The sequence below is a fragment of the Lithobates pipiens genome, unplaced genomic scaffold (assembly GCF_037356315.1).
Source record: "Lithobates pipiens isolate NorthernLeopardFrog02 unplaced genomic scaffold, aLitPip1_a1.2 Scaffold_18, whole genome shotgun sequence".
Taxonomy (NCBI): Eukaryota; Metazoa; Chordata; class Amphibia; order Anura; family Ranidae; genus Lithobates; species Lithobates pipiens.
This window is the reverse complement of record NW_027507758.1, coordinates 434101829-434126002: the sequence shown is the minus strand read 5'-3', so window position 1 is coordinate 434126002 and position 24174 is coordinate 434101829. Positions and strand designations below refer to the sequence as shown.

Genomic DNA, 24174 nt, shown 5'->3' with positions numbered 1-24174 from the left:
AGGGACCTCCAGCTGATTGACACTCACCTCTACGCCTCTGTGCTGTGTGAAGAGGTGTGTCCTTTCCCTCCAGTCAGCTCTCAGAGCTCTCCTCACTGAGCCCTGCAGAGTGTAACTTCAGCTCTCTGCCCCCTTTTTTTTTTTGAAAGTTTGAATCTGTTAAAACTCAGAACTTAGAACGACTGTAGAGAAGAGAAGACTCCAGATGAACATGTACAATTTAGGAGGATTTGTTTTATCTGAGTATCACCTGGGGCCAATCACTTCACTGGGTATATGTGAGGGTTTACAACCACTTGAAGCATTTCAGGAGAGGTACACAATGGCAGCTTGCACATGCTCCTCATAACAGGTCCCATTTAAGTGGTTAGTACTGATGACACATACATGGACTTTGTATGTTCTCTCAGTGGAATGTGTGTTTGTTGGAATATATTATATAGAAATACTAAATGCCGCATTCATGGCTGTGTGAGAGCTCAATGGCAGTGTGTGAATAACGTACTGGCATCTCTGTCATTTTCCTGGAAACATGTAGAGTTTAGAAATAGCACAAGTCACGTCACCATCAATTAATCGTCAATCAGTGACCACACAGTACACACCCTCTGTGCCTTCCCTTCACTTTGTCTCCTTAGAATGCATCTGCCCTTTTCTAATGTCACGCAGAAGCCTGGGTAATTATGGGCTATGCACGAGAATCAGTGTGGGTGTTAGTTCACTGTGCCGTGATTGAAATATGCCTTTATAATATCAGATTAGCCAAGTCAACACTCCTGGAGGAGTATACCGGAGGAAGAAGGCAAATTAAGGGTGATGTCTCTCACTGCATACCCTCACCATTCTAATCTGAAGCCCCCAAAATCTTATGTCAACATCACTTTTTAAATGTTGGTATTTACATAGGGTATGGTTCCTCATCTCCTATGTGACATTGCTTTTGTATTTAGTTGGTGGCCGGGGGGGCATGTGGTCCCTGCACCCGAAAGTACCAGATTTTCCTCGGAAGTCCAATGGCAGATTTATTTACCTAGGGTTAGAAGTGGTTCCCCATCCTGATGTGACAGTGCTCTTGTATTAATTGGTGGAAGGTGGAATTTGTTTTCTATACCCGAAAGTACCAGATTTTCCTCTGAAGTCCAATGGCATATTTATTTACATAGGTATGGACATGATCCCCCCCCCCCCATTTCCCGAAGTGACAGTGCTTTTGTATTAGTTGAGGGAAGGGGGTAATTTGTTATCCGTACCCGAAATACCAGCTTTTCCTCTGAAGACCAATGGCAGATGTCTTTACATAGGGTTAGACATGGTTCCCCATCCCAGATGTGACAGTGCTTTTGTATTAATTGATGAAAGGGGGTAATATGTTATCTGTACCTGAAATATCAGCTTTTCCTCTGAAGACCAATGGCAGATTTCTCTACATAGGGTTAGACATGGTTCCCCATCCTAGATGTGACAGTGCTTTTGGATTAGTTGATGAAAGGATGGCATTTGTTCTCTATACCTAAAATACCAGATTTTCCTCTGAGGACTAAAGGCAGATTTATTTACATTTGGACATGGTCCCTTGTCCTTGATGTGTCAGTGCTCTTGTATTTAGCTTGTGGCAGGGGAGGATATGTTTTCTATACGAAAAAGTTCTATATTTTCCTCTGAAGACCAAAGGCAAATTTAAGAGTTGGTCATGGTCCCTCATAGGGTCGGTAGCAGTGCTCTTGTATATAGTTGGTAGCAGTGGGGTATGTTCTTGGCACCCTAAAGTTCCAGATTTTCATTTGGGTGCTGATGGCAGATTGGGCTGTTGGGGGACAGGGGTTATAAAGGGAAGAACAGCCATGTGAAGTCACAGTATAATATTGAGGTGTGCAGAGTGAGTTTTCCCCACTTTGGGATCTGTTGTAAGAGAACTGGTAAATAATATATTCTATGACTCCTTAAAATCAGAATATGTGTACAGATAATGCAATGTTTATGCAAAAGACTGTCACCAAAGTGTTTCTCAAGAAGGTGTTGAAAGATCACAATCGCATTAACAGTTTTGTGACCACACCATGGGAAACAAACCCCTCAAGCTTCCTGACGCTGAGATCTGGCTCCGATTGTGATTGCTTTCTGGCAGCTGACGATATTTCTATGGTCACGTATCATTCCAATTGTTTGCTGTTTTGCAACTGCGGTGAATAGCTGTGCAGCACATGTGTCCCGATAAGAAAAATAATCATCACCCTCAACTTCTTCTTTTTAATGAAGCGCTTGCTCACTAATATTTCTTCATTTCTTTGATAATTACACACTCTGTTTACCTGTAGATTGAAACTTCCTTGCAGTTTTCCTTAATCCTAAAATCACACTCCGTATTAGTGAAAACCTCTCCTACCATCTAATGATGACTATACACAGTAGGAGATTGTCCCACAATAAATATGATCCCGTGACACTCTAATCATTTATGTCATTTTACTATTTAAGTGCTAACAGTCATATCAGGAGGGGGGCATCTCATGCGCCCCAACAGCTTGGAACATTTTATGAGCTAAACTTTAGAAAATGAAGAAGTAAGAACTAAAGGCTCCTTTATAACAGCATAAAAAGTACCCAAATCCAGCTACTATGTGATACAAAACCTTGGAAAGTAAACAAACTTCCTTTACCTTCCCTACCTGAACCAAATCCTCTATATTTAAGTCTCACACATCCCCCTCTCAGGCACTGCAGCTCACAGTGGAAGAGTATCAGCAAAACAGGCAGTGCTGTCAATCCAGAGGGCTGGACTAGGTGTGGCCAGGTGCTGATTGACAAATCACAGCAGTGACAGTGATAGCCACGCCCCTGCAATGTTCTTTTTATTCCACTGTGGTGCAAGCAGGTACCGCCCATATATGTGTGGCAACTGCTCTTATTTCAGAAGCAGTGCAGCATTGTTACCACACCATCTGCATTAGGTGGACTTCACTGGCAAGCTTAAGTGGTATTTGTGGGACTTTGCAGGGGGACAAAAAGTGAACTGTGGTTGCAGATACTCACCCATAGACAATTATGCCAAACCTGGAATTGGAAATGTCAATGTCTGCTGAAAGGAAATCAAGCTTGAACGTAGTTTAAAACTCAAAATTTCTCTGGCAAGTGACTTGATGTGGTTCCCAACAATTAAAATTCACCACACACCACCTCATTCAAAGTGTATGTCCAGGATTTGCCAGATAATCCCCCTAAATTTAACAGTAGAATTTACCAGCAACATTCTCTTTTATCTTGTTCCTGTAGTGAGAAACTGGTTTGCTTACTTGCTGTGGTATCTACACTAGGCATTTGGTTCCTATTGAATAAAGAAGTAGGGGTGTTTATGTGTTTATATATATAATATATATATATATATATATATATATATATATATATATATATAAATGTGTATTTGTTATGTGCGTGTGTATACACATGCGTGTGTGTAAATCCTGTGCTTATGTTGTAAGTGGAAAAAATGTATGGTAGTGCTCTTTATATAATACACTTTATAACGTGGTCCCTATTGACATAAGCACACCCCCAGAACTACATCTCTCAATGGCCCTTTGCCTGTACACAGTGTGAGGGCAGCCTCTTTGGGGTCAAGGCAAGCCGCATTATTTTGCAGAGAAGGAAATCAGATGTAAGTATGTGGAGTGGGAGGGGTGAGGGATGGGTGGAGTTCTGTAGTCCAAAAGGCAAGGCTGACAGCACTGCTTGGGATTTTTAGTGCAGCAAGGGTACTGTGCTGTCACTCAAACGGGTAGGACTATGTTAAATTAATGGCAGATCAACAGGTATTTTTTTTTTGTATGTGATGTTAAAGGTACAGAATAAAACATACACTGGAGAGATGTACAAAGTACTGTATGTTGTGTCTGTTTTTTTTATTATTATTATTAGTTTTCCCCGACATACACTCTTAGCCCCTGTACACACGGTCAGAGATTTCCACAACCAAATCCGTCGGATTTTGCCCGTCGGATTTTGCCCGTCGGATTTTGTCCGTCGGATCTTGTCCGAAACTGTTGCATACACACGGTCGGACAAAGTTGCCGAAAAATCCGATCTTTCAGAACGTGATAATTTCGTTACGATGGGACTACATTCAGGCTAGTAGCCAATAGCTTTGATGTAGGAATTTGATCTGAGCATGCGTGGCACTTGGTCCGATCAAAATTCTCTACACAAGATCGGAGTATATCCGATCGGACCAGTTGGTCGGGAAATATTTCCAACATGTTGAAAAATTGGGTCCGACGGATATTCCGACGGAATCAGTCCGATGCATACCACACACAGTCAGATTATCCGACAAAACGGTCTGATAAGACACATTCCGACGGATTCTCCGACCGTGTGTACAAGGGCTAACACTTCAGTAAATCAGACAGTATTTTATGACTATTACAGATTGTGCACACTAAAACGAATAATAAAATTTTTCAACTAAGGCAGGGTAGCTTTGACCTTCACTTCAGATAATTGCAAAGCGACTGGTTAATGAACAATGTATAACAAGGGATTCAACAAAGTATTCCTGTACACCCCTGGATATTAAAAGGATGAGAAATTCTTCAGCTCCCTTTTTACTTAATGTCAGTTAAATCACTTCATTTTACTTCACATCCCACTTTAGTAAATCACGTTTCATAGAATTTATTCATTAAGACATACAATACAATTAAGAAATGTCTGTTGTTTGAGCCTAAAATTTCCTGAAAAGGGGAGAATACACAAGGAGGGTCTGGGAAAAATAAGCAAGGGATCTGGACAGCACTGGCCTGGGGGGGGGGATCTGGGAGACATTAGCCTAAAGGGGTTTGAGAGATACTGTCCTAGAGGGATCTGCTTGACGCTACCCTAGAGGAGCCTGTTTGACGCTAGCCTAGAGGGGTCTGTTTGACGCTAGTCTAGAGGAGTCTGACGCTAGCCTAGAGGGGTCTGTTTGACGCTAGCCTAGAGGGGTCTGTTTGACGCTAGCCTAGTGGGGTCTATTTGACGCTAGCCTAGAGGGGTCTGTTTGACGCTAGCCTAGAGGGGTCTGTTTGACGCTAGCCTAGAGGGGTCTTTTTGACGCTAGCCTAGAGGGGTCTTTTTGACGCTAGCCTAGAGGGGTCTTTTTAACGCTAGCCTAGTGGGGTCTGATGGACGCTAGCCTAGAGGGGTCTGTTTGATGCTGAACTAGAGAGATCTAGGACACACTAGCCTAGAGAGGTCTGTTTGATGCAGAACTAGAGGGATCTAGGAGACACTAGCCTAGAGGGGTCTGTTTGATACTGAACTAGAGAGATCTAGGAGACACTAGCCTAAAGGGGTTTGTTTGACGCTGAACTAGAGGGATCTAGGAGACACTAGCCTAGAAGGGTCTGTTTGATGCTGAAATAGAGGGATCTAGGAGACACTAGCCTAGAGGGATCTAGGAGACACTAGCCTAGAGGGATCTAGGAGACACTAGCCTAGAGGGATCTAGGAGACACTAGCCTAGAGGGGTCTGTTTGATGCTGAACTAGAGGGAGCTAGGAGACACTAGCCTAGAGGGATCTAGGAGACACTAGCCTAGAGGGGTCTGTTTGACGCTGAACTAGAGGGAGCTAGGAGACACTAGCCTAGAGGGATCTAGGAGACAATAGCCTCGAGGGATCTATGAGACACTAGCCTAGAGGGGTCTGTTTGACGCTGAACTAGAGGGATCTAGGAGACACTAGCCTAGAGGGGTCTGTTTGATGCTGAATTAGAGGGATCTAGGAGACACTAGCCTAGAGGGATCTAGGAGACACTAGCCTAGAGGGGTCTGTTTGACGCTGAACTAGAGGGAGCTAGGAGACACTAGCCCAGAGGGGTCTGTTTGACGCTAGCCTAAAAAGGTCTAGGAGACAATAACCTAGGGGGTCTGGGACACACTAGTTTTGTCTTCAGTTTATCCAATCTAGGCATGCCATGCCAGCTGACAGAAAGTGCAGTGCCAGGGGGAAGGCAGTACAGGGAAAGTATATATTTCATGTATGAAAATGGACACATAGGCTCTGTGTAATAAAACAAAGAGAGTCTAGAATGCAGTGACAAGTCAGTTTTACACAAACACTTTTTTCCAGGTCATGGTTAATGATACCTATTTTGAGCAGTCCATGTATTGCAAAATGGTTGGCTGTAGCAAGATAGCGTGAGAGAAACTGTTGCAGCCTCTGCCTTTCTCATGCAAATTATTATTTATAGTCGTGCTATGCACATGTTTAGATAGCCGTAGTCTGAGCAGTTACACTCAGACCAGGAATTCCTTCCCAGTGTGCACATAAAATAGATTCCCTGCCTTGTACAAATGTACTGTCTTCATGGGAATAAGAATAAATGTGACAATTCTAAACCTTATACAACATAAAGAAGATGAAGAACTCCCTGCCCTAGTTCAAGCATTCTAAATACAGTCTTACCTGAGATATTTCATTTCATATATACACATTACATTGTGAAACCTAGTAGAGAAAAAAGGAGAGCAGCCATTTGTTAGCTTTTGGTGCTTAACCCCCTGCCGCCCTAAAGACACAGTTCACATCTGATTAGTTGCAACAGATAATCAATAGCAACGGTTTAAAGAAATATACCATTAGAGAACATGATATCAAATGACACTTCTCCCACCTTCAGACACATGGATTTCTGTTCATAAATTAATGAATTATTGATTTGCTGATTTTTCACCACCAAACACCTGTCGGAACATTTATAAAGTACATTTTCCAGTACGTTATCCAGTTGAGCAACATTCACTACCCTTGGTTTTATTGTATGACTATCAAATTTTGGATAGTGATCAGGGGTTGGAAACATGTTTTTATTGCCCCCATTAGGGAGGTACAGTCTATCAGTCCTGGATGACCAATGTCAACAGGATTGGGGGATGTTTGTTCCAGTGACAGCTGTCCTACAGGGGATATCCCTCACATATATTCTTGTACTTCCTGTTGAGTCAACAGGACAGGAAGTCAAATCTCCCTGAGACACAGAAGGCAAAAAAAAACGAAGTGGTTTTAACCTTTTCCTACCCTATCCCCTCCCCCCAATAAAAAAAAAGACTTTAATGAATACTTTAATGATTCTACAATTCTTTGTGTCGTGACCTCCCACGTTCACTCCAGTTCCACTGTAATGCAAATTAAAATTTTGCCTTAAAATTTTATTTTACATACGCTGACATTGGCCCTGTTTACCTGCCACTGGAAAACTTTATAACTGTGAAACAAAGGTGACTGAGAGTGGATTAAGGCATATAGCATGCTGTTTTTATATATGCCTAGTAAAATATCCTGTAAATACCAGTGACGTTGCTTTTCTGTTTTTTTTTGGAACTGTTTATAGCCAAAAACCCAACCCAGCAATAACTATTTTTCCCAGGGAGGACTGACAAGGAGGTGCCCTCCTATCTGTTTCTGCTAATTGCTGGTTTAAATGATCATGGACTGCAGTGCTCTGCTTTCAGGGCACATTTACACCAGAATGTGGTACGAGAAACTAGCTTTCCGTGCGCGTTTCCTGCACTGCATTCAAAATGCACTGCACTTGTGATCTGCAGTAGGTGTCAATGCAATTGCAGACCTCAAACAAAGGTCGCAAACACAGTGCATTTGCCTGCACCGGATCACATGATACAGAAGTACTGTGCGATCTGGTACGTTCTTTAGGCTCAGTTCACACCGCGGCTCACAGCAAGGGGTCTGGTGCGTCCCTGTTCTCCGTTTCAGGGACAAATTAGGCCCAAATTTTTGCCTGAATTCGGACCTGAAACAGAGTCAAAGGCAAACAGGACCTCTGTGCAATCCGCTCCGCGAGCAGCCCGGAGATGTGTAAACTGGCTCCACTGAGAGCCGGTCACAATCTCCTGTCATGCAAATTGGATGTGGGGAAATCCGCATTAAATTTTTATAAGTGTGAACCCAGCCTCAAAGTAGTGCATGCCCTACTTTTGGTGTGGTGTGATTTTAACCCATTCTAATGAATGGGCTGCAAATGCATTGTATTTAAATTTCACAGGAATATGAGCGCAATTCCTGGTGTGAACTGGCCATAAGTTGTCTATGTTGTGCAGAGAGCCTGCATACTTAGTCAACAGCCAGTGGGAATTTTATATAACTGTATGAATAATAACTTTGTGTGGACTAATAGAAAAATATTGTGCAAGAAATATAAATCTTATAATGCCATTCTACCCATATTACATAATTTCATAAACCTGTTATGCAAAAGAGATTTTAACATGGAGCTGCACAATTCTGGCCAAAATGAGAATAACAATTTTTTTGCTTAGAATAAAGAAAAAAAGATTCCCGCGGCGTAAAATCTTTCACATTATACAAAAAAAAATTGGGCTAACTTTACTGGTTAGTTTTTTTTTTTTTTTTTATTCATTAAAGTGTAATTTTTTTAACAAAAAATTGCATTTGAACGACTACTGCGCAAATGCATTGTGACATAAAATATTGCAACAACCACCATTTTATTCTCTAGGGCAGTGATTCTCAACCAGGGTTCTGTGGAACCCTAGGGTTCCTCCAGAGATTGCTAGGGGTTCCTTCAGCATTGGGCAATTCCTGCCTCTCAGATAAGTTCCCACTCACACCATTGATATTTTTAACTATTTGTAAGGAGGTAATTCTTCCCAATGACCACAAGTTTAAGGACCGTTCTTACCACTGACCATCACACTAATGTATCATGAGTTGCAGATTTCAAATTTTTAGCAGGGGTTGCCTGAGACTGGAGAACTATTTCAAGGGTTCCTCTGTGTTGAAAAGATTGAGAAAGGCTACCAAAAATATATATATATATATATATATATATATATATATATATATATATATATATATATATATTGTTTATGGTTGTAAGTAATTTTCTAGCAAAAAAAAATAATGATTTTACCTTGAAACCAACAAATGTCATAAAAAGGTTTAAGTGGTTAAACTTCCCTCATTTACACACCAAAGTCTATTCCTTTTGATCTAACGGACAAATCGTTACAATGTTAATACTTAAGTTCCACTGCTAAAGAATGTTGTGATTCTTGGCAGATTGCCCGTTTTTTTTGTTTTGTTTTTTCTTTCCTTTCTTTTGATGTCTGTTGGCTTTAGCAGAGCAGAGAGAATTCTCTGCACAGAAAGAATCGGGAAATACTTTGTCAAGATAGCAAAGGGAAAAAAGTTGTCATAACGATTAATCGTGCAGCTCTAGTTTAAAAACAGCCTGTTCAAGTTGATTATTGGGATGGAAAGAATAATGCCAGGCATTGGTCTGTTATACATAGCTACATTGGCCCAAGTAATGTAACATACTGGTGCCGCTGGAAATCACTGAAGAAGATGCTTTACTCCGGTGAGCTCAACTTGGTTCCCGGGTCCCACTTTGATTGGCTGCTCCCCTGCATTGTGAACACAGGAGGTCAGCTATTCAGCACGGCACCCAATCATGTACTAGGAACATTTCTAAAAAATCTTTTTTTTTTGTTTTTTTGCACATGGTTGTATGTTTGAACACAGCTTTGTCTAGGGGAACGCTCATTTTTAAAGTGAACTCTCTTTTAACAAACCATCCCTGGCAAGTGGATGCTGTAGCTATATTCTGCAGACTCTTGGACACGTGCCAGTGATAATGCCATATGGGTGCGCCAGAAAGTCGTGAAATGGGACCACTTGACACGACTGAGGTTGTGACTCACAAATGTAATTGCTGTGGGTACTGTTAATCAGCTCTGTCCTATGGCAGAGAGATCTTTTCTGTGTATCAGTAATCATGTGTGCGGATCTCCCGGGGGTGTCAGCAGGACATATTGTCGCTTTCCTGATTGGGAATGATAATATGATTAGGGCTGCGGGTTGCCATGGTAACACATCTGAGGGTTAACAACAAGGGCCGTGTGTGTCAGACATGTAGCATTGGAGCACGGCACTTTCAGTTCTCAAAAGAGATTTGTGTTTAGGAATGCTGCCCAGTTTCGTTTTTCGTTCACGTTTCTGCTTACAGCTGTAGAACAGATGATCCATTTAAATCATGAACTCCTTCGTTTTAGTTCTCAGCAAGCCTTGCGAAACGGGTCATGCATGAAACACCGAAAACCCCACTCTGATTTATGGAACATTGTGAAAGTTGTCAAATGTTTTGAGGTTTTGAAGGTGGTCAGCATTAATAAGGTCTTAGGGGGTAACGCATGGAATTTTTGGGTGCTGCAAGTGCTTACTGGATCAAAGTAGATAGACCTCAACTACAAATTCAATTCCAGCTGTGGTTATTGTTGCTTCTAGGCAGACACATGGGGGTGATTTACTAAAGGCAAATAGACTGTGCACTCAACACACGTTCACTTTCACTCATTTTCCCCAGAGCTTAGTGAATGTGGTAAAGCTTTGCTGCTTTTCATCATCCAATCATGTACAAGCAAAAGTGTTTTTTTTATTTTTTTTCTTGCACCTGATTGGGTATTCTTTACAAAGTGAAGCTTTACCTTGTTGACATTTATTAAGAAAAAAGCGTGCAACTGCACCTGCAGAGTGAAGAGCCTATTTGCCTTTAGTAATTCAAGCCCATGACGGCTTAGCTTGGACCTATAAAAGAAATGCTGAACATTTTTTTTTTATCATGTCAGGTGAAGTTAAGTATTTGCTTTAGGGCTTGTGCACACCAGCTGGGATGCACTATGCTAGGTATAGCGTGCAAACGCTGCTTTGTGTTGTGTAGGTGCGTTGCTACAATACTGGTTAGCTCTTTTTAATAACTTTTTGAAATGTCACAAAATGACATTTCATTCATCTCTATGCAGTGCAGCAGTTGGGTAACATGCAGTAAGTTGCACTCTATAAAAATGCTATCTTTGGGCCCATGCACATGTCCGGCGGGGGCTGTACAATGTAACGTTTGGCCATATTTTCCAGGCCAGGAGCCATAGGTGCTGCATATAGAAAGCAGGAACTGTCACTTACATTTTGTCTTTAAGGGCCTCTTCACACCATATGCAGTGCAGTGCTTTTTATTTCTGCATCAAACCCATGAAAAGTAAGTAATCTGAGTTCCAATGGCAGAGTTCACACCAGTGTTGTGCGTTCCAGTAAAAGAAGTACAATGTGCTGTTTTTTTCCGGCACAGAACTGTAGTGGAATGTGGTAAAACATATCACAGAATGCATCAAAAACGCACCGGGCCTCACTACAGTGAAAAAAGAAGCAGGATCTGGAGTGCATACAGAAACTCATCAAAAATGTATTAAAAACACGCATGCAGAAATGCATCGGAAACAGATGTGGACAAGGTTTTTGTGGTGTGAACGAGCACTGAAAGTATAAGTTTATTTTTCTTTAAAATTGCTTGTTTTAATTGGTCAAAGTTTATACTGGTGGTTCACATTGGGTGCAACAAATCAGAAGCAATGTTTGTAATAAAGCTGTTTTAGTCCAATTTAATTTGAAGCCAGAATAAAGAAAACTGCAGCATTGCATTATTCAGATGTATCTTTGTATGCGTTTATGAAATCATTAGAAAGTATGTTATTGACAACTCGTATGCTTTATTTTTTCCTTAGGGGACATGATTTCTTAGTGAATTTGGACTGTATGACTATTTATGAATCTTCTGAATTTGAATTTGACCAAATCCGACGCTTGTCTACCCCTTCTACCTCTGGTCTTGGCTCCAATTACCACACGGTGTGGAAATACTTTTGCAGAGATCACTTTGGGTGGAGAGAGTACTCAGAGGTAAGTTGGCTCCTTACTTTCTGGTTCATAATATTCACTTGTCTTCATAAGAATGTCATCAGGAGCCCATTGCCTGTTCACAAACGTAGGCTGCCCATACACGGTCCAGATCTTGGCCAGCTCAGCAGGAACCAGCTGAGACTCGAACCGTTAGTGGTCAGGCTGAATGTACCAAGCCAATCGATCGTTTGGGTACAATCAGCCTGCCGTATTTGTTTCCGATCATCGCAAGCAGCTGCTAACGATAATCATTGTCTTCTCCCGGCAGGGACAGCTTCCTCAGCCCACCCCCACAGGGAGAAAACAATGGCTCAGCAGGAGGGATTCCCCTGTCAACACTGTGTTGATGGGAGAATCGTGTGAATTTGAAATCTGCACGGTGTATGGGTTGCAGCAAACTGTAGCTTCATTATCTCTGGATATCAGGCATTCTTCTATATATTGTGTGCAAGAATTAATAAACTGGACCCGTCCCACTTCATTACCCTTCTAATCACGTTAGCAAAAACGTTCTGTAGTGCAAATACCATTATCTGCCTTCCGTTATCTGCTCTGCTAAAACCAAGGTTCCAATATCCCAGAACTGCATCCTTCCCTGGCCTCCTTTTCCTATTGTACAGGAGCTCCTTGTATTGGTGGGATTGAAGCATTAAAGCAATGCAATAGAGAAAGTTGGGAAAAGATTGCATGAAAATTTTCTCTGTAACAACTGACACCTAGGTGAAAGACGCTGTATAAACCCATGTAAACCTTTATTGAAATAGACAGTTATTACATGACATTGTAAAACCTTTATTGCAACAAATAAGCCAACTGGTAACTGTATTTGTTTTGTCAAACAGCCTGTGGTGAAGCTGATAGAGGAAGCCAATTGCAGAGGGCTAAAAGAGGTCCGCTTTGTTACGTGGCACAACCAGTATATACTGAACATCAAAGATGGCTTCCAGCAGAATGCCTGCTTCAGGAAAGAAATCAAAAGGCGACCCTTCTTTAGATCCTCTGTGATGTTACTGCCACATCTACAGTAAGTTGACAGGTTCTATAAATGTGTTCTGTATAATGTCATCATAGAAGTATTCTCATTGCACTCCTTGCACTTATTGCAGCTATTGCAGAACTACAATTCCCATCATGCCTCTGCCTTTGGGAGTCATACTTGCAACTGTCAAACTTGCAATGCCTCATGGGACTTTTCCGCAACAGCTGGAGGGCCACATGTTGAGCACCCATGGTTAAGGTATTCAAGCATCTGTGGGTGCTACGGCTACTTAAATACCATAGCCATGACCTAAACACCCATGTCCTAAACAGTGACTACATCCAATTGGATGCAGCCACTCTTTGGCTGACAGTTTTCAACTAAGCTCCTTTGTTTTTTCAGTTGAGTTTTGTTGAGCCAACCGGGCCACCCACAGCTTGAATTTCTGCCAATTCAGCAGATATCAGATAAAATCCAAGCCATATGGTACTTTCTACTGCTTTAGCAGGGGGCTATTTGGTTTCCTTAGGTTCACTCACTGTTTGGTTATATTCTATAGTTGTACAGAGGGCCATAGCATTTTGAAACAATATGTACATACGTTTGTATGTGAGGCCAAGAGAGGAAGTAAGATCTTTTGGTAGATCATTTTCCATATCCTCACATCTGTTGGAATGTGTATTTAGTATTTGGAATCTCTGCCTATATAAATTGTATTGTATGATATAGAGCTGCACGATAAATGGTTAAAGAATTTATCTCAGTTCAACCCCCCTTGTGATCTTTACACAGCATTTCCTCAATTCAGAGCAGAGAGTTCTCTGTTCAAGACAGCTGTCAAAAAAACAGGCAGCCTGCCAAGTTTATCACAACATGCTCAGGGGAGATAAAGAGAAATGAAGAGATGAAGAGAAACATAACATTTTGGTTCTTTTAGATCAAATGAATGAACTTTGGTCTGTAGACGAGGGCAGTTTAACCACTTAAAGACTAAACTTTTTTCTGACACTTGTTGTTTACAAGTTAAAATCAGTATTTTTTACTAGAAAATTACTTGGAACCCCCAAACATATATATTTTTTATAGCAGAGACCTTAGAGAATAAAATGGCGGTTGTTGCAATATTTTATGTCACACTGTATTTGCGCAGTGGTCTTTCACATGCAATATTTTTTGGAAAAAATACACTTTAATAAAAAATAAAAAAATGGTAAAGTTAGTCCCATTTTTTTTGTATAATGTGAAAGATAGTCCAATCTCCACTGAGCAGGAAGATGACAGGTCTGTCTCTGCACACTGCGCAGGGACGGACCTGTCACAGCGTCACTCTCCCCTATGAGAGATTTGGTGACAACGGACCGCAGTGTCCGTCGTCACCCGATCTGATCCAATGACAGATGGAAAAATAGCTTTTTCCTCCGTCACACTTTTTCGGATCGCAGCGGCTCGGATGTCAGCGGACATGTCACCGCTGACATCCGATGCTCCATAGAGCTTTATGGAGCATCCATTCAGGTCCGCCTGAAAAACGGGCAGGCTAACCTGAACAGATCGTCCATGTGAAAGGGGCCTAAATGAATTTAAAAAAAAAATGAAACGGTAAAGTTAGCCCCATTTTTTGTATAATGTGAAAGATTATGCTACGCCGTGGGAATCGTGATCTTTATTCTAAGCAAAAAATCTTGATTCTCATTTTTAACCAGAATCATGCAGCTCTAGTATAATATTTCTACATGTGATGGACATAGGTGGAATTCCAATTAGCGCAGTCTCTAGTGATAGCCATTATTGGATGGTGACATGAACTGTCAGTCAGTATGTTATTATGCTCAGTATTTTATAAACCCTTACAACTTGTAGGTTCCATTCAGCGATGGCAATCCATCTTGTAAATGTGTAATGTAATGTGCCAATACGTAAAAAAATATTTATATAAAAAGTGCTTTCTATAAAAACGAGTGCACAGGACATACATTATATCACGGTGGGATTCATGATCAGAAAGAAAAGTGTTGTTTCAGCCCATAGCAACTATTCCCAGTGTGTTATTTACCATGGTAACATGAAAAGCTGGATCTGTTTGCTGTTGGGAGTAAGAAGAGTTCTTTCTTCTGACATTTGATCTGAGGCCCCTCTGCAGTTTTAGGAGTATAACCTTAGTAGTGATTAGATGATTCATTGTATGTGTAAGACACAGCTGGTCACATTGTCTGCATCCACTCCCAGAAAAGTATGTGTGGTAATGCATACCATCATCAGCGCTGTCTACATGTGTAACGTACAAGACGGAGACGCTGTTTCTGTTTTAGAGATAGGCAGGGGGGGGAGGGGCGCATTCTGTCCGGGAATCCCTAATCTGAACCACACTGGTAAATATTTCCATTAACATTGTGCGCTTTGAACAAAAAGTGCCCTCTGTCAGGACATTGCCGATTCGTCATGTTCCACAGCAGTGTTGGCTTGGGCAAGCCACGTTTATGAGGTGCTGCAGCTTAATCTGTTTTGATTTGAAGCTGTTTGTGGCATCTCATGCACAGCTGGAGGCAGGATTGCAAAGCCCAGTATTTAGGAACACGCTGTCCTCTTAGGATAAAGTAGGAAGCTGTTAGTCTGCCCGGAGGCTTGCCATGCAGAGTCTAGCAAGAGCGTACATGCTGCACGTTAAGGAAAGGGGCCCTGGGAGCAGCTAAGCATGTTATCATAGAATGCACACGTTCGCCATGAACTTTGAAGCATGCTGCACGTAGGAGGTGAATAAAAGACATAAAACGCGTAATGTTTTGTCTGCTATTTTTAGTACTCGGAGGTATATTTCGTAGTCAGGCGTGTTTAGGCTTGATCACCCCCAGCTACAATATCAGAGCAGCACTTGTGAAAGTACAAGACCCTCAGTCAGGGTTTGCAGTTCATTACAAGAATTTTAGGGCTCCGTGAAGCAGGATTGAGTCCAACGTAAAAGTTAAAAGGGTTGATTTAATAAAACTGGAGCTTGCAAAATCTGCTGCTGTTCTGCAAAGAAACCAACCAGTATCCAGTTTTTGTTTTGTTTTCTTTTGTCAAAGCTTAAAGGAGTTGTAAAGGCAAAAGTTTTTTTTATCTTAACGCATTCTATGCATTAGGTTAAAAAACCTGTGTGTAGCAGTGTCCCCAGCACCCCCCTAATTACCTACCTGAGCCCCATCTCTGTCCACGAGTCCCTCGGCTGTCCAAGACTCTCTCTTCTAACTGCCTGAGACACAGCAGCAGCGCCATTGACTCCCACAACTGTCAATTAAAGTCAGTTAGCAAATCAGGAGAGAGAGGGGCTGGACCGAACGTCGGCTCTGTGTCTGATTGGACACACGGAGCTTCAGCTTGGCTAGGGTGCCCCCATAGCAAGCTACTTGACGGGGGGGGGGGGGGGGCAGGAGCAGCGAAGAGAGAGGAGGATCTGGGCTCTTCTGTGCAAAACCAACTGCATACATGTTTGTATTTTTGTTTTTAAACAAGACTTTACAATCACTTTCATTTAACAAGCTTAAAGAGGAAGTAAACCCTGATGAGTTTACTTCCTCTTTCATTCCCTGCAAAGGCAAAGCATAATGGACTACTATGCATCGCATAGTAGCCCATTATGTGTCACTTACCTGACACAGGAGCCAGCGAAGTCACCGCTGTCCCCTGTAGTCCGCCACATCCATCTTCTCGGTGGGGTCTCGTAGCTCCGCCGCTGTCATTCGGCGAAGCCGCGATGACGTCACTCCTGCGCATGCGCACGGGAGCCGAGACGCACGGCATTGCGCGGCAAATATCTCCTAAACCGTATAGGTTTGGGAGATATTTCTTGGACCTACAGGTAAGCCTTAATCTAGGCTTACCTGTAGGTCAAAGTGGTTTGTAAGGGTTTACAACCACTTTAAGCTAGAAGGTAATTGGCTCCCTTACACAGCTGCACCATATTTAGCACTCTGGTTTGAGTAAGTTAAGCCCAATGTCTGCCCAAAACATTGTTTAACATAATCTTCTCCCCTTCTTTCTGGAAAAGCAAGGCATGTTTTTTTTTATACTAATTTTCACTTACCTCTTCTTTGCCCCTGTAGTCTTCTGTTTACAAGATGAGGGATCCAAGATGGTGCCCTGCATCCAGAAGCAGGACACCCGGTTGGATTATGTAGCCAGTTCTGGTTGGCAGTGAGAGAGCAGGGTCATCAGCAGATGCGTGGCATCGTAGCCAGGTGCAGCAGCTGGTGGTTACCACACTGCAGTGAATTGTCACCCTCCTGGTGGAAGGCTTGAGGACTGACATGATCACCAGGTTTTTTGTGTAATTTCGCACTTGTTTTATATTTTTTTAAGGAATATATTGGAGGTTTTTTTTTGGCATAGTTTTCTATTCATAGCTTACCTGATTAATACACCAAGGCTAAAAAAATAAAATAGAAAAGGCTAGTTTTGTAAAGGCTCTCATGCTTGACCCATCTATCCTTATTTATTATAGGTACTTGTATAGCGCCATCAATTTACGCAGCACTTTAAATATAAATTGTACATTCACATCAGTCCCTGCCCTCAAGCAGCTTACAATCTAAGGTCCCTAACTCACATTCATTCATACATATACTAGGGCCAATTTAGACAGGAGCCAATCAACCTACTTGCATGTCTTGGGAGTGTGGGAGGAAACCAGAGTACCCAAAGGAAACCCATACAATCATAGGGAGAACATGCAAACTCCAGGCAGGTAGTGCTGTGGTTGGGATACAAACGGACAACCCTAGTGCTGCTAGGCAGAAGTGCTAATCACTTGGCCACTGTCCTTTGTTTCTTTCTCTTCCTCTTTCTGCACAAAAACTGGAGAAAGGGATAGAATAGAAAATTATTGTGTGTCCTTTCCCTCTATGCAGAACTGAACTTTCTGCATGTATCTGGAAATTAGAGAATCACAGTGTTCTCTTCTATATGCAATATTCAGAGTGTGAATCTGATAGGTGACTGTTGACAAGTCACCACATTCCCTAGGAATAGTGTACTGATACATGGAACGTTTTGATCAGTATTTCTGTGATGTCTATCTTTGCTTGATGCAATCTGCAGTTTTTATGTTAGCAGATGCCTTTTGTTTTTGTTGTTTTGGTCTGATTTTGGAGAACAAAATAAAATGAAAGACAGACAGAGGAAAGAGTGCTCTGAGCTCTAATCAAGCCTCTGACAACATGGTAATGAAATGGTACAGCCAGATGCCTTCCCTGTGCCAGTCAATTATTTGCTTTGAGCTTTGCCCTCTGCTCTGGGAAGAGAATGAAGAATGTGCCCCAAGAGGTGAACAGAACTCAGTACTCAGTATTACCGGCACAGAGAGTTCTTCCCCAAATATTTTTTTAGTGCTAGAACATCGTTGAACGCAAGGTTCTGAGTTGTTGTTCCAGTTTTTTAAAGGTGTGACATAGTTATACAAGGACAGGTGGAAACCTCCCAGGTACACAGCTAGATGTTTTACTTCTGTTTATGGTGCTCAATGTCACGTTGTATCTTGTTTGTTCTGACAACTGTACTGCCTGGCACAAGCAGATGAGAACTAATTCTCATTGCTTTAAAGCTGAACTCCAGCCAGGAGCAACACAATCCTATAATCAAGGTACTTGCTTACCTTGTGCAAAAGTGCTCTCCATTTTTCTTTTGTAAAGTCCTTGTTTCCACTATTTCTTGTCCCCCAGTCATGTCCTTTGTGACTCTTGTTTGGTGTCTGTTTTTGGCTCTATGCCCAGGCAGTGGTGTTTTCTGCCTATGGAGAAATGGCTCCCAGTCAGCTTTCTTCCTCTATATAGTTTAGAACAAGGGTCAGTTTACTGTCCTTCAAACTTTAAGGGGGCCAGACTGTGGCCATCAGAAGTAGAAAATGGCCCAGCATCAATTGGAGTAATCAATGCCCCATCTTCGGTGTCAGTGAGAGGAATTGTGCCCCATTGTTGGTGTCAATGGGAGGAACTGTCCTTATCGTTGGTGACATTGGGAGAAATTTTGCCCCATCGTTGTCACTGGGAGGAATTGTGCGCCATCATTGGTGTTGTTGGGAGGAACTGTCCCCATTTTTGGTGTCATTGGTGGGGCTTGTGCTCCCTCATTGGTTTCAGTGAATGAAATAGTGCCCCAAGGACCAGTTAAAAGCAAGCAAAGGGATGTATCCCCAAGGCGCAGTTTGGAGACCAATGGCTTAGAAGAAGGTGCAGTGACGGTGATGTTATGCCTTCATTTGTATGCTTGTATGATTTTTTTTTTTTACTTCCATTGTGCACCAAGTCTACAGCATTCTTTACTCCCACTAGTGCCAGGGCATTTTTAACTGCCACTCTGCTACAGTCAGGCTCCCTAAAGTCTTAAAGGAAGTAAACTGGCCCTTTGTTTTGAAAGTTTGGAGACCCCTGCTCAAGTAGTACAACTCATGGTACCCCCACCAGTCAGGATTTTGGGTCTTCCCTGCTAAGTAGCTGCAAGGTATTTTTATTCAGCATCTCTTGGCCTTTTGTGGCATAACAGGGTTGACATCCCATTGAAAAAATATGCCTACTTTTCTCAATGAGGTGAATGGCTTGTTATAATGCCTAGTGTGTGTGTATATGTATGTGTGATCTATATATATATATATATATATATATATATATATATATACCCTGTTTCCCCTAAAATAAGACCTAGCGTGATTGTCGGTGTTGGCTGCAATATAAGCCCTACCACCCAAATAAGCCCTACTCTGTTTCCTCAAAAATAAGCCCTACCCTGAAAAGAAGACCTACAAGGACTTTAACTAGGGCTTATTTGGGGGGTAGGGCTTTTATTGCAGCTATCACTGACAATCACACTAGGTCTTATTTTAGGGGAAACAGGGTATATATATATATATATATATATATATATATATATATATATATATATATATATATATATATATATATACACACTCACACACACACATTAGCTAACAGCCCAACTGACTAAAGTTCTTTCTTCCTTCTGCCGCTCACAAACACACTTGTTTGGTCACAGGCCATAAATGTCAGAGAGCCACAGTGCCCGTCTGACCTCAGCATGGAATTGGATAGACTATTTCAAGCCAAACAAGTGGCTTTTCTTTACCTGGAATTCCTCTGATTTTGGTTGTTGTGCTGTAAAATATCCAATCGATAGCCTGAGCGTAACACATGGTACTGCATACGTCTAAACACTACAGAGATATTATATTAGGAATTCACATCTACAAACCTGGCTCCCCATCCAAACCTTAGTACCAATAATGCAGTAGTTTAACTTCTTTACAATGCTTGCTAGAGCCCTGAATGTAACCGTAAGGTACACATAATTGGTCTTGCCGACGGACCGGCTACATTGCCTGAGCATGGTATGAATAAAGGCCCTTTCAGCATGTAAATGTAATGAATGGACTGCATTAAAATGCATGCTGAGAAGTAGTTTGCATTGATACAATACTTCATAGTTTGGCTTTATGGCGTTAGAACGCTGCATAAATCTCAATGCCCAGTAGACACTGTTAGAATTGTAGCCCTTTTGTAATTATGCTGTAAAATGCTGGCTCAGCTTGGAATCTGTTCTCTACTAAATGTTTCCTTTTATACAGAATAATCTGCAATGCTATTGCTTTTATCACCCATTGATGGTTTTCATTTCTGTCTGATATCATTGTTTGTTTGATATTGGGCCACAGTTTAATGCCCCTAGCTTCATACTGAGAATCAATTCGTTTGTTCATTTTTAATAGCCACATTTACAAGAAAAACTGCTCTTATGATATTCATTTTATATGATGCATAAAGCTAGAAACTGCTGTAATTTTTTGGAAAAAGCAAGATAAAACATTGATCTGTAATGCAGTGATTAGGCCTCTAAAATCTGGGTAGTGAGGTAAAGTCGAGTTCCAGGCAGCTTTATATGTATATATAGGCTCCTCTCCTGTACTGAAACAGCTTACTCATTTCACTGTATTAGAAGCTGCAGCATGTCAAATAATGCCCATCTGATTTCTCAGCTAGATGATATCTAGCATCATCCAACCCTTTTCTCCCCAGCATGAACGGCCCCAGCCTACTTGATCTTAATTCTTTAATTTATGGAAGCTCTCATGTAAGTGTTGCCGGTGGCAGTCTGCAAGCAAATACAGCTTGCCTATAAATGCCTACTCCTCTAGGCTGACATTCACCCGTTAGTGAACACGCACCACTTGCATCAGGGTTGAGGGCCCTTTGGAGGAGTGCTGTGATGTTTTTGCATAGAGAAGCACAGGGATCAGAACCCAGTGATGACATAACTGAGTCTGAAAGACAGTATGTCATTAAAACAGAAAGGTTGTCAAAGGAAGTGGATTTAACGCCCGCTTTAGGTTTGAAAATGAATGGGGATGAGTTTACTCCACTTGATAACATTTTTTGCAGTGTTCATTGTAGAGATTTCCAATCATTTCCTGTCCTGATCTGTCCTGATGACACGACAAAAAGTGAGGAAATTTCAGTGAGAACACAGACAGCCAAAGTTTAGAGGACTCAGGTTGCAGTAAATACCTGACCAAGGTTCTAACTTTTTCCAATATAAACAAGCATTGCCTAAATATTCCATGAATGTGGATCCAGTATGTCTCTCCACGGTGTTTACTAGGCGGTACAGGTGCCACAATTTTGTATGTTATGCTTTATTGTTACAAAAAAAAAAAACTTTTTTTGCCAGTATCTATTTACTGATGGTACAGAATTCAGACATGAAGCTAATTGTACATTTGTCTTATCCTAGGACACTGAGTGGGGTATCGCCAGCAATTTCCCCGATGGCTGAATCTCTGCAGGTTTTATCGCCTGTCGCAATAACAACCCCAAACTTCTATCCTGAAACCTGGGTCACAATGGACTCGTCTCAGGAGTTTACCCAAGTGCCTATGCCAAAGGAAGACAAGAGTTACCGAACAGTTTACACCCTCTTCCACAAAACAGTGCCAGAGACCAAGTTCCGCATTTTGAAGATAATGCGAGTTCAGAACCTCTTCCTGTGGGAGAAATATAAAAGGTAATCTTTTTATAGCAGAACCAGGAGAATGTTAGTTTAAAAAAAGATTGGTGAAGTCACAGGACCAAAATGTACAGTAACCTATAATAATTATTGACCTTGTGAACATTCATTTTATTCTTCAAAAAGCCTGCCATTCATTATTACAAAATAACCTGAATTAGTTACAGATTCCATACACTACTTTGCTACATATATATGTGCATTTTATATAGATGTAGTTAAAAATATGTAATGATTGCTATCATTTTTAAGTGAAGTTATCTATATCGACCAATCAGAATTTCCCACTCATGGCAAAATGACCTTTTTGGTGCTCCCCTGCTGAGCCATTGCCATGTTGTGTTTTGTTGTCCTAACACTGTAACATCTGTCTGGGATAGTATCAGCACTTACACACTGGTTGAGATTTATTAAAACCGGTGCACTCAGAATCTGATGCAGCTCTGCATGGTAGCCAATCAACTTCTAACTTGAGCTTGTTCAATTAAGTTACGATAATAAAACCTGGAAGCTGATTGGTTTCTATGCAGAGCTGCATCATATTCTGAGTGCACCGGTGTTAGTAAATCTCCCCCACTGTTACCAACTTCCTCTTTCTGGTTAGATGAGAAAGCTCGGGCCTGGTCATTGACCACTCAGGGCCTATATACTGCATCCTGAGAAGAGGTCACATGCTCCTCTATTCCTGGAAGAACCAAGTATTTACCCATGGCTCCAACAGGAAACAGTATGGAAGAGATCAGCGAATAGGGGTTTTTTATTACAAGAGAATCTTTCACTTTGCGCTGAATGAGTAAATTGACAAATTTTCTTTAGGAAATAGGAAGTTATAGGTGGTTTAAAAATATTAACTACTAATATTAATGATTCCCCTTCTACCTAGTGCTTATTACCTAACTATAGATCACGCCCAAGGCCAACCCTCCCAGTTCAGTGTGCTGCCTACTTCTCTGAAGGCAACATCATGTTCATTAAAACATGTCCAAGTATTTATATATTTCATTTAACGTTGGCCTTTTTAAGGCTTCATTAATCATAATGATAAAACATTCATGATATTATTAAGGTGTAAAGAATTGTTTAGCTAGTGTTCTTTGCTCTCTATTTACCTTTTGCTTTTTTTCCTCACATTTTAGGAAGAAAGAATTCATGACCAGGAAAATGACAGGACTGGACAAGATTATGAACGAGAGACATCTGTTTCATGGAACTTCCCAGGATGTTGTTGATGGAATCTGCAAACATAACTTTGACCCCCGAGTCTGTGGGAAACATGCCACCATGTTTGGACAGGGCAGTTACTTTGCCAGGAAGGCAAGTTATTCCCACAATTTCTCCAAGCGGTCACCAAATGGAGTTCACTACATGTTCCTAGCAAAAGTATTAACGGGAAGATACGTAGTGGGGAATCACACCATGCGGAGGCCTCCGCCACTAAACCCTGGGGACGTTACCAGTGACCTGTATGACTCTTGTGTGGACAACTTCTTTGAGCCTCAGATTTTTGTTATATTTAACGATGACCAGAGCTACCCGTATTTTATTATCCAGTATGAAGAAGTTAGTAACACTGTTTCCATTTAAACCGAAAAATGCTGCTGACCTGAGCTCTAGGAGACATTTGTTCAGAAACAAGAAAGGACTCGGAGGAAAACCAGAAACTTCCAAGCTCTTTGATAAAGACCAACAGTGCACTTGTTCATAATTTATGTGCATATTGTAAATAGTTTTTCTTTGTTAACAGTTTGTGTGCCTTTTTGTTAATAAAACCTTTATTTATGTGAGTAAATATTCATGTGTTGAAATAAAAAAATGTGTTTTTCAAGGATGTTTTACGAATCATAATGCCAGTGCCTGGGTTTGCCTGGATTAAAGGCTCAATCCACCCAAAACCAATATTCCAGGTGGAGTACGGGTTGTAGAGCACCTATGGGTTTCTTATATGTCCTGCTCTGACACCTCCATGACTACTCTATTATATTCTTAGTTTTCAAGTCTCTTACTAGAGTAGACTATCCCCACTCCTACTGTTTTCTCTTGGTATATAAAATGATAAATCCATTGGGAGAGTAGGCCCCATTGGAATGACTGCAGCAAATCTGGAGACCAAAGAATCTGTTTTTACTTTCCTTCTGTTCCATCCTTGGCTTTGTATATTTCCCAATTGTCAGTTGTTTGGTAAAGTACACACAGACACCAGAAGGCTGTAGTCTGATTGTACGACTGCTTTGTAACATCTAGAGAAGCCAACCAAACAATAGCATGTTTATTGGTAAAGATCATGAAGAATCACAATGATATAGTTAAAAACTCCAGTTTTACTAAATTATATATCCCTACACAAACATTTTATTCTTTTATTAAAAATGGACTTTCCATTTGTGTAACCCACCATGATTTTCC

The 24174-nt window shown here is 41.3% G+C and overlaps 1 protein-coding gene across 1 annotated transcript in view; it reads left to right on the top strand.

Moving 5' to 3' along the window:
- TIPARP (TCDD inducible poly(ADP-ribose) polymerase) overlaps positions 1 to 23596 on the top strand; it is a 63929-nt gene extending 40333 nt beyond the window's left edge. Inside the window, exons 3-6 of the mRNA XM_077488101.1 lie at positions 11573 to 11747; positions 12590 to 12771; positions 21499 to 21768; positions 22908 to 23596. Of these exons, the coding sequence (XP_077344227.1) occupies positions 11573 to 11747; positions 12590 to 12771; positions 21499 to 21768; positions 22908 to 23355 (1075 nt within the window). The 3' untranslated portion in view covers positions 23356 to 23596. The remainder of the gene's footprint in view (positions 1 to 11572; positions 11748 to 12589; positions 12772 to 21498; positions 21769 to 22907) is intronic.
- The last annotated feature ends 578 nt before the right edge of the window (positions 23597 to 24174 follow it).